The sequence below is a fragment of the Oncorhynchus tshawytscha genome, linkage group LG01 (genome assembly GCF_018296145.1).
Source record: "Oncorhynchus tshawytscha isolate Ot180627B linkage group LG01, Otsh_v2.0, whole genome shotgun sequence".
Taxonomy (NCBI): Eukaryota; Metazoa; Chordata; class Actinopteri; order Salmoniformes; family Salmonidae; genus Oncorhynchus; species Oncorhynchus tshawytscha.
This window is the reverse complement of record NC_056429.1, coordinates 5333034-5344727: the sequence shown is the minus strand read 5'-3', so window position 1 is coordinate 5344727 and position 11694 is coordinate 5333034. Positions and strand designations below refer to the sequence as shown.

The window sequence follows — 11694 nt, the reverse complement described above, 5'->3', positions numbered from 1 at the left end:
TTTTGGTTACTACATGATTCCACATGTGTTATTTCATAGTGTTGATGTCTTCACTATTATATAATGTAGAAAATAGTTTAAAAAAAAGAAAGAAAAACCCTTGAATGAGGAGGTGTGTCCAAACCTTTAACTGGTCCTGTATGTCAAAGTACTGTGAGGCACTGTGTAACGATGAGCTGACGGACTTGTGATCAGAGTCTGAGGACGGATAACTACTCAATGAAAATAAGTTAAATGTCATTCCAAGGTGCTGTGTGTACAGACGAGATTCTGCAGATCGGTGACAGGTTGTCGAAGGTCCCTGTAGGTTCCTAGGCGTCGACAGTCTGTGATCCTAATAGACATCCCACTAGGGCCCTAAAAGCTACCAACAGCTCCTAGAGATCCAGTGTGGCTCAGTTGAGAAATCAAACCAAATTGTATTTGTCACATGCGCTTGAAGACAACAGGTGTAGAACCACACAGTGAAAATGTCCTTCTGACTAACAATGTAGTTTTAAGATAATACTGCTAATAATAGTAACCGTGTGGTGTCAGCGATGCCAGTGTCATCGTGGCTTTGGTTCCCACTGGGGTCACGTACAATTAAATATATGCACTCGGGGTACTGAACGTGGGTTTGGCTCGGGGTACTGAACGTGGGTTTGGTTTGGTGTACTGAACGTGGGTTTGGCTCGGGGTACTGAACGTGGGTTTGGCTCGGTGTACTGAATGTGGGTTTGGCTCGGGGTACTGAATGTGGGTTTGGCTCGGGGTACTGAACGTGGGTTTGGCTCGGGGTACTGAACGTGGGTTTGGCTCGGGGTACTGAACGTGGGTTTGGCTCGGGGTACTGAACGTGGGTTTGGCTCGGGGTACTGAACGTGGGTTTGGCTCGGGGTACTGAACGTGGGTTTGGCTCGGGGTACTGAACGTGGGTTTGGCTCGGGGTACTGAATGTGGGTTTGGCTCGGGGTACTGAACGTGGGTCTGGCTTGGTGTACTGAACGTGGGTTTGGCTCAGTGTACCCTCTGGGCACGCCCTAATTTACCCTCTGGACACGCCCTAATTTACCCTCTGGACACGCCCTAATTTACCCTCTGGACACGCCCTAATTTACCCTCTGGACACGCCCTCATTTACTCTCTGGACACACCCTCATTTACCCTCTGGGCATGCCCTAATTTACCCTCTGGACACGCCCTAATTCACAGTCCACCCTCATCCTTTTCTTTAGGGATACATTATAATGTTAGAGTGAGGCTGGAGTAGAGTTGTGGTTTTCATTGAGCCTCCTCATCATCAGCCCCATCCCTTCGACCTCCTCTGCGTCTATAGGGGCCAGGGCTGGTCCTGGACTTCCTTCCCCAGCTTCGGGGCATCTTCCTGGGCCTGGGGTCCCCCTGGTGTATAAGGCACCGTGGAGGTCCAGGTTGACACAGAAGGAGCCCGGCAGCAGCTGCCTCTGGTACTGGTCCAGGCGACTGATAACATCCAGGACAGAGGAGCTGCCTCCACTCGCCCAGCTAGGGAGCAGTCTGGCAGGGTTGAGTTGGGCAGGCAGGGACTGGCAGTGACGCAGCTCCAACTGGTAGTAACAGCTGAAGAGAGAGAGTCATTAGAGGAGAAATAATCAGAAATGAGGAATTGAAGTGAGAATGTGGGAGAACCACCAGTAGAGAAAGACATTCATCTCAGACGATGCTGAAGAAAGAGTTCTGGTTGTTTTTTTGTGTGAAAAATCAATACAAATTTGATCATAATTTTTTTTTTTTACAAGCAGTAAGTGAGAATGTTTTGTCTATCTGTCCCTGTCTCTGTCTGTTTCTGTCTGTCTATGTGTGTGTCTGTCTGTCTGTCTGTTTCTTTCTTTCTTTCTTTCTTTCTTTCTTTCTTTCTTTCTGTCTGTCTGTCTGTCTGTCTGTTTCTTTCTTTCTTTCTGTCTGTCTGTCTGTCTGTCTGTCTGTCTGTTTCTTTCTGTCTTTCTTTCTGTCTGTCTGTCTGTCTGTCTGTCTGTCTGTCTGTCTATCTATCTATCTATCTATCTATCTATCTGCCTGTTTCTGTCTGTCTGTCTGTCTGTCTGTCTGTCTGTCTGTCTGTCTGTCTGTCTGTCTGTCTGTCTGTCTGTCTGTCTGTCTGTCTGTCTGTCTGTCTGTCTGTCTGTCTGTCTGCCTGCCTGCCTGCTTCTGTCTGTTTCTGTCTGTCTGTTTCTGTCTGTTTCTGTCTGTTTCTGTCTGTTTGTTTGTGTGTCTGTATCCCGACTTACTTTGCAGAGACGTGGTTGGAGACAGTCTTGGTGGCCCGGCTCACAGCACACTGCAAAACCTTAACGACCTGCTCCCTGATCCATCCCACATCCTCCTGAACATCAGGCAGCCACTCTAACAGTCTGGCAGAAGAGACAGGCCATTAGTCATATATAATAATATAGTCACTCTAACAGTCTGACTGCAGAGACAGGCCATTAGTCATATATAATAATATAGTCACTCTAACAGAAGAGACAGGCCATTAGTCATATATAATAATATAGTCACTCTGACAGAAGAGACAGGCCATTAGTCATATATAATAATATAGTCACTCTAACAGTCTGACAGAAGAGACAGGCCATTAGTCATATATAATAATATAGTCACTCTAACAGTCTGACAGGAGAGACAGGCCATTAGTCATATATAATAATATAGTCACTCTAACAGTCTGACTGAAGAGACAGGCCATTAGTCATATATAATAATATAGTCACTCTAACAGTCTGACAGGTCATTAGTCATATATAATAATATAGTCACTCTAACAGTCTGACAGAAGAGACAGGCCATTAGTCATATATAATAATATAGTCACTCTGACAGAAGAGACAGGCCATTAGTCATATATAATAATATAGTCACTCTAACAGTCTGACAGAAGAGACAGGCCATTAGTCATATATAATAATATAGTCACTCTAACAGTCTGACAGGAGAGACAGGCCATTAGTCATATATAATAATATAGTCACTCTAACAGTCTGACTGAAGAGACAGGCCATTAGTCATATATAATAATATAGTCACTCTAACAGTCTGACAGGTCATTAGTCATATATAATAATATAGTCACTCTAACAGTCTGACAGAAGAGACCGGCCATTAGTCATATATAATAATATAGTCACTCTAACAGAAGAGACAGGCCATTAGTCATATATAATAATATAGTCACCCTAACAGTCTGACAGAAGAGACAGGCCATTAGTCATATATAATAATATAGTCACTCTAACAGTCTGACAGGCCATTAGTCACATATAATAATATAGTCACTCTAACAGTCTGACAGAAGAGACAGGCCATTAGTCATATATAATAATATAGTCACTCTAACAGTCTGACAGGAGAGACAGGTCATTAGTCATATATAACAATATAGTCACTCTAACAGAAGAGACAGGCCATTAGTCATATATAATAATATAGTCACTCTAACAGTCTGACAGGCCATTAGTCATATATAATAATATAGTCACTCTAACAGTCTGGCAGAAGAGACAGGCCATTAGTCATATATAATAATGTAGTCACTCTAACAGAAGAGAGAGGCCATTAGTCATATATAATAATATAGTCACTAAAACAGTCTGACAGAAGAGACAGGCCATTAGTGATATATAATAATATAGTCATTCTAACAGAAGAGACAGGCCATTAGTCATATATAATAATATAGTCACTCTAACAGAAGAGGGAGAGTCTAGTCTTACCTAACAGTCATAGACAGAGCAGACTCCAGGGGAGGGTATAGGGTCTAGTCTTACCTAACAGTCATAGACAGAGCAGACTCCAGGGGAGGGTATAGGGTCTAGTCCTACCTAACAGTCATAGACAGAGCAGACTCCAGGGGAGGGTATAGGGTCTAGTCCTACCTAACAGTCATAGACAGAGCAGACTCCAGGGGAGGGTATAGGGTCTAGTCCTACCTAACAGTCATAGACAGAGCAGACTCCAGGGGAGGGTATAGGGTCTAGTCTTACCTAACAGTCATAGACAGAGCAGACTCCAGGGGAGGGTATAGGGTCTAGTCTTACCTAACAGTCATAGACAGAGCAGACTCCAGGGGAGGGTATAGGGTCTAGTCTTACCTAACAGTCATAGACAGAGCAGACTCCAGGGGAGGGTATAGGGTCTAGTCTTACCTAACAGTCATAGACAGAGCAGACTCCAGGGGAGGGTATAGGGTCTAGTCTTACCTAACAGTCATAGACAGAGCAGACTCCAGGGGAGGGTATAGGGTCTAGTCCTACCTAACAGTCATAGACAGAGCAGACTCCAGGGGAGGGTATAGGGTCTAGTCTTACCTAACAGTCATAGACAGAGCAGACTCCAGGGGAGGGTATAGGGTCTAGTCCTACCTAACAGACATAGACAGAGCAGACTCCAGGGGAGGGTATAGGGTCTAGTCCTACCTAACAGTCATAGACAGAGCAGACTCCAGGGGAGGGTATAGGGTCTAGTCCTACCTAACAGTCATAGACAGAGCAGACTCCAGGGGAGGGTATAGGGTCTAGTCTTACCTAACAGTCATAGACAGAGCAGACTCCAGGGGAGGGTATAGGGTCTAGTCCTACCTAACAGTCATAGACAGAGCAGACTCCAGGGGAGGGTATAGGGTCTAGTCCTACCTAACAGTCATAGACAGAGCAGACTCCAGGGGAGGGTATAGGGTCTAGTCCTACCTAACAGTCATAGACAGAGCAGACTCCAGGGGAGGGTATAGGGTCTAGTCCTACCTAACAGTCATAGACAGAGCAGACTCCAGGGGAGGGTATAGGGTCTAGTCCTACCTAACAGTCATAGACAGAGCAGACTCCAGGGGAGGGTATAGGGTCTAGTCCTACCTAACAGTCATAGACAGAGCAGACTCCAGGGGAGGGTATAGGGTCTAGTCCTACCTAACAGTCATAGACAGAGCAGACTCCAGGGGAGGGTATAGGGTCTAGTCCTACCTAACAGTCATAGACAGAGCAGACTCCAGGGGAGGGTATAGGGTCTAGTCCTACCTAACAGTCATAGACAGAGCAGACTCCAGGGGAGGGTATAGGGTCTAGTCCTACCTAACAGTCATAGACAGAGCAGACTCCAGGGGAGGGTATAGGGTCTAGTCCTACCTAACAGTCATAGACAGAGCAGACTCCAGGGGAGGGTATAGGGTCTAGTCCTACCTAACAGTCATAGACAGAGCAGACTCCAGGGGAGGGTATAGGGTCTAGTCCTACCTAACAGTCATAGACAGAGCAGACTCCAGGGGAGGGTATAGGGTCTAGTCCTACCTAACAGTCATAGACAGAGCAGACTCCAGGGGAGGGTACAGGGTCTAGTCCTACCTAACAGTCATAGACAGAGCAGACTCCAGGGGAGGGTATAGGGTCTAGTCCTACCTAACAGTCATAGACAGAGCAGACTCCAGGGGAGGGTATAGGGTCTAGTCCTACCTAACAGTCATAGACAGAGCAGACTCCAGGGGAGGGTATAGGGTCTAGTCCTACCTAACAGTCATAGACAGAGCAGACTCCAGGGGAGGGTATAGGGTCTAGTCTTACCTAACAGTCATAGACAGAGCAGACTCCAGGGGAGGGTATAGGGTCTAGTCCTACCTAACAGTCATAGACAGAGCAGACTCCAGGGGAAAGGTGTATGGAAGCATCATAGCCGTCGCCATCCTGACTGGCAGCAGGTTGCTTAGCGACTGGCCCAGACTGTATCTCTCCTTGCAGGCTTCCACCAGAGCTATAGAGAGAGACAGAGAGAACAACTTACTACAGTCATAGTAGACTACAATACACGACAACACATACAGAGGGAGACAGAGAGGAGAGAGAACAAATCACTACAGTCAAATAGACTACAATACACAACAACACATACAGAGGGAGACAGAGAGGAGAGAGAACAACTCACTACAGTCAAATAGACTACAATACACAACAACACATACAGAGGGAGACAGAGAGGAGAGAGAACAAATCACTACAGTCAAATAGACTACAATACACAGACTGGCTCTAACTGGCTGGCTGACTGGCAGGCTGGCTGACTGGCTGGCTGGCTGGCTGACTAGCTGGCTGGCTGGCTGGCTGGCTGGCTGACTGGCTGGCTGGGTGGCTGGCTGACTGGCAGGCAGGCTGACTGACTGGTCGACTGACTGATTGACTGACTGACTGGCTGGCTGACTGGCTGGCTGGCTGGCTGGCTGACTCACTCACATTTCCCATGGCAGACAATAGTTGAAGCAAGGCCAGGGTAACACAGTGGATCCCCTAACCTAGCATGGCCAGGGTAACACAGTGGATCCCCTAACCTAGCAAGGCCAGGGTAACACAGTGGATCCCCTAACCTAGCAAGGCCAGGGTAACACAGTGGATCCCCTAACCTAGCATGGCCAGGGTAACACAGTGGATCCCCTAACCTAGCATGGCCAGGGTAACACAGTGGATCCCCTAACCTAGCAAGGCCAGGGTAACACAGTGGATCCCCTAACCTAGCAAGGCCAGGGTAACACAGTGGATCCCCTAACCTAGAGCTACAACTATAGTAGAAACAAGAACAGGAGATCTGATTGGCCAGCTTCTTCTCTACACCAGTCTCTGGTTGGTTGGATATTCTTCAGTAGTCTAGGGCTTTTCTGAGACTTGCTCTGGAGACTGGTCTTGAGAAAGGCTTTGTGCTGAGGAGTTGCCATCTCCCCAGACAACAATACATCACTAAATTGTAGCTGTGTTTGTGTTTTTTGATCCATTTTTCTGTTTTCCTCTCTTTATAGCTTTGTACACTGTCCTTGTTCTTTATTGAAAGGCATTTAAATACAATGTATTATGAATCTGATGTTTTATTTTGGTACATCCTACCTTTGTGTAGTCTGGGTGGCAGGTGCTCAAAGATATGATCCTCGATGTTGGATTTGGACTTGGCGGGGGCCACCACGGACTCTTTCTCAATGGGTCTGATCTCGTTCTGTACCAGCCGCTCCTCGTGTTCTTCATCGTCGTCGTCATCATCATCCTCTATGACGTCATCTTCCTCACCGTCGGCTATTAGAGGTCTGTGGGGTCCTTGGGGATTCAACAGTCCTGAAACATAAACAAACACAGTCAAGAAAACACACACACGCAGACACAAACATGCACGCACGCACACGTAATAATATAACTACTCTATACCAAGCCTGATCTAGTATATAATAATATAACTACTCTATACCAAGCCTGATCTAGTATATTATAATATAACTACTCTATACCAAGCCTGATCTAGTATATAATAATATAACTACTCTATACCAAGCCTGATCTAGTATATAATAATATAACTACTCTATACCAAGCCTGATCTAGTATATAATAATATAACTACTCTATACCAAGCCTGATCTAGTATAGAGTTATATAACTACTCTATACCAAGCCTGATCTAGTATATAATAATATAACTACTCTATACCAAGCCTGATCTAGTATATAATAATATAACTACTCTATACCAAGCCTGATCTAGTATAGAGTTATATAACTACTCTATACCAAGCCTGATCTAGTATATAATAATATAACTACTCTATACCAAGCCTGATCTAGTATATAATAATATAACTACTCTATACCAAGCCTGATCTAGTATATAATAATATAACTACTCTATACCAAGCCTGATCTAGTATAGAGTTATATAACTACTCTATACCAAGCCTGATCTAGTATATAATAATATACCTACTCTATACCAAGCCTGATCTAGTATAGAGTTATATAACTACTCTATACCAAGCCTGATCTAGTATATAATAATATAACTACTCTATACCAAGCCTGATCTAGTATATAATAATATAACTACTCTATACCAAGCCTGATCTAGTATATAATAATATAACTACTCTATACCAAGCCTGATCTAGTATATAATAATATAACTACTCTATACCAAGCCTGATCTAGTATATAATAATATACCTACTCTATACCAAGCCTGAACTAGTATATAATAATATACCTACTCTATACCAAGCCTGATCTAGTATAGAGTTATATAACTACTCTATACCAAGCCTGATCTAGTATATAATAATATACCTACTCTATACCAAGCCTGATCTAGTATAGAGTTATATAACTACTCTATACCAAGCCTGATCTAGTATATAATAATATAACTACTCTATACCAAGCCTGATCTAGTATAGAGTTATATAACTACTCTATACCAAGCCTGATCTAGTATATAATAATATACCTACTCTATACCAAGCCTGATCTAGTATAGAGTTATATAACTACTCTATACCAAGCCTGATCTAGTATATAATAATATACCTACTCTATACCAAGCCTGATCTAGTATAGAGTTATATAACTACTCTATACCAAGCCTGATCTAGTATATAATAATATACCTACTCTATACCAAGCCTGATCTAGTATATAATAATATAACTACTCTATACCAAGCCTGATCTAGTATATAATAATATACCTACTCTATACCAAGCCTGATCTAGTATAGAGTTATATAACTACTCTATACCAAGCCTGATCTAGTATATAATAATATACCTACTCTATACCAAGCCTGATCTAGTATATAATAATATAACTACTCTATACCAAGCCTGATCTAGTATATAATAATATAACTACTCTATACCAAGCCTGATCTAGTATATAATAATATAACTACTCTATACCAAGCCTGATCTAGTATATAATAATATAACTACTCTATACCAAGCCTGATCTAGTATATAATAATATAACTACTCTATACCAAGCCTGATCTAGTATATAATAATATAACTACTCTATACCAAGCCTGATCTAGTATATAATAATATAACTACTCTATACCAAGCCTGATCTAGTATATAATAATATAACTACTCTATACCAAGCCTGATCTAGTATATAATAATATAACTACTCTATACCAAGCCTGATCTAGTATATAATAATATACCTACTCTATACCAAGCCTGATCTAGTATGTAATAATATACCTACTCTATACCAAGCCTGATCTAGTATAGAGTTATATAACTACTCTATACCAAGCCTGATCTAGTATATAATAATATACCTACTCTATACCAAGCCTGATCTAGTATAGAGTTATATAACTACTCTATACCAAGCCTGATCTAGTATATAATAATATACCTACTCTATACCAAGCCTGATCTAGTATAGAGTTATATAACTACTCTATACCAAGCCTGATCTAGTATATAATAATATAACTACTCTATACCAAGCCTGATCTAGTATATAATAATATAACTACTCTATACCAAGCCTGATCTAGTATATAATAATATAACTACTCTATACCAAGCCTGATCTAGTATATAATAATATAACTACTCTATACCAAGCCTGATCTAGTATATAATAATATAACTACTCTATACCAAGCCTGATCTAGTATAGAGTTATATAACTACTCTATACCAAGCCTGATCTAGTATAGAGTTATATAACTACTCTATACCAAGCCTGATCTAGTATATAATAATATAACTCCTCTATACCAAGCCTGATCTAGTATATAATAATATAACTACTCTATACCAAGCCTGATCTAGTATATAATAATATACCTACTCTATACCAAGCCTGATCTAGTATATAATAATATAACTACTCTATACCAAGCCTGATCTAGTATATAATAATATAACTACTCTATACCAAGCCTGATCTAGTATATAATAATATAACTACTCTATACCAAGCCTGATCTAGTATATAATAATATAACTACTCTATACCAAGCCTGATCTAGTATAGAGTTATATAACTACTCTATACCAAGCCTGATCTAGTATATAATAATATAACTACTCTATACCAAGCCTGATCTAGTATAGAGTTATATAACTACTCTATACCAAGCCTGATCTAGTATATAATAATATAACTACTCTATACCAAGCCTGATCTAGTATATAATAATATAACTACTCTATACCAAGCCTGATCTAGTATAGAGTTATATAACTACTCTATACCAAGCCTGATCTAGTATAGAGTTATATAACTACTCTATACCAAGCCTGATCTAGTATATAATAATATAACTACTCTATACCAAGCCTGATCTAGTATAGAGTTATATAACTACTCTATACCAAGCCTGATCTAGTATATAATAATATAACTACTCTATACCAAGCCTGATCTAGTATATAATAATATAACTACTCTATACCAAGCCTGATCTAGTATAGAGTTATATAACTACTCTATACCAAGCCTGATCTAGTATATAATAATATAACTACTCTATACCAAGCCTGATCTAGTATATAATAATATAACTACTCTATACCAAGCCTGATCTAGTATATAATAATATACCTACTCTATACCAAGCCTGATCTAGTATATAATAATATAACTACTCTATACCAAGCCTGATCTAGTATATAATAATATAACTACTCTATACCAAGCCTGATCTAGTATATAGTAATATAACTACTCTATACCAAGCCTGATCTAGTATATAGTAATATAACTAATATAAAGGTCTCTTACCGTTCTTCTTTAGAAAGTGAAGAGCATCTTTGTACCCCTGTTTACACATGGCCTTCATAACCTGAAACAAACACAGATAAACATTAGACACATTAGATATCTTCCCACAGACAGTTTAGATATCTTCCCACAGACAGTTTAGATATCTTACCACAGACAGTTTAGATATCTTACCACAGACACATTAGATATCTTCCCACAGACAGTTTAGACATCTTCCCACAGACACCTTAGATATCTTCCCACACGCGTGTGCGTGTGTGTGTGTGTGTACCTGTGGCTCAGGGGGAAACAGAGCTTTGGACACTCTGTAGAGGTTGGTGAGTGTGTGTGTGCGTGCGTGTGCGTGTGTGTGTGTACCTGTGGCTCAGGGGGAAACAGAGCTTTGGACACTCTGTAGAGGTTGGTGAGTGTAAACTGGATGGAGGTGTTGGTGAATCGTAGTTCATGCATGTTGGTGGATCGGTCTCTAGGGCAGATGTCACTCTCTCCAGAGAACGGAGACACAGTGATGGTGTTCTTCAGCTCATACTGAGGCAGATTATCACTGATACCACCGTCCACGTAACGCTGGAGGGGGAGGAGGAAGGGAGGGGAAAGAGTGGGAGGGAAGGAGAGAGAGAGGAGGGAAGGAGAATAGGGAGGGAGGGGGAGGGAGGGAGGGAGGGAGGGAGGGAGGGAGGGAGGGAGGGAGGGAGGGAGGGAGGGAGGGAGGGAGGGAGGGAGGGAGGGAGGGAGGGAAAGAGTGGGAGGGAAGGAGAGAGAGAGGAGGGAAGGAGAATAGGGAGGGAGGGAGGGAGAGGAGAAAGAGAGGGAGGGAAGGAGAGAGAGAGTAGAAAGAGAGGGAGAGAAAGAGAGGGAGGGAAGGAGAGAGAGGGAGAGAGAGAGTTAGACACAGAGAGAGAACTAAATACCAACGATTTTAAGTCAGTGAGACAATATATTGTAAGCTTTATAACGTCACAGTATAAAGACTACCGCAAGTTCTCAAGCATCATCTTGGCTTTAAGTAAATACCCTGTAGGGTAGAAGTGTGAAAACTGGCAGGGGCCATGGGATGTGTTATATAGTGACGCCTGGTCCAGTGTCCAGACATTCAGAGGACAACCTTGAGAGAGTTGTCGTGTCTCAATAATAGATC

General features: G+C 41.9%; 1 protein-coding gene across 1 annotated transcript in view; it reads right to left on the bottom strand.

Moving 5' to 3' along the window:
* Positions 1-683: 683 nt before the first annotated feature.
* The window catches only part of LOC112238871 (patatin-like phospholipase domain-containing protein 2), a 16962-nt gene continuing 5951 nt past the window's right edge, over positions 684-11694 (bottom strand). The window contains exons 4-9 of the mRNA XM_042321092.1: positions 10914-11123; positions 10554-10614; positions 6873-7094; positions 5622-5754; positions 2250-2372; positions 684-1581 (exon numbers count right to left, since the gene is read on the bottom strand). Of these exons, the coding sequence (XP_042177026.1) occupies positions 1233-1581; positions 2250-2372; positions 5622-5754; positions 6873-7094; positions 10554-10614; positions 10914-11123 (1098 nt within the window). The 3' untranslated portion in view covers positions 684-1232. The remainder of the gene's footprint in view (positions 1582-2249; positions 2373-5621; positions 5755-6872; positions 7095-10553; positions 10615-10913; positions 11124-11694) is intronic.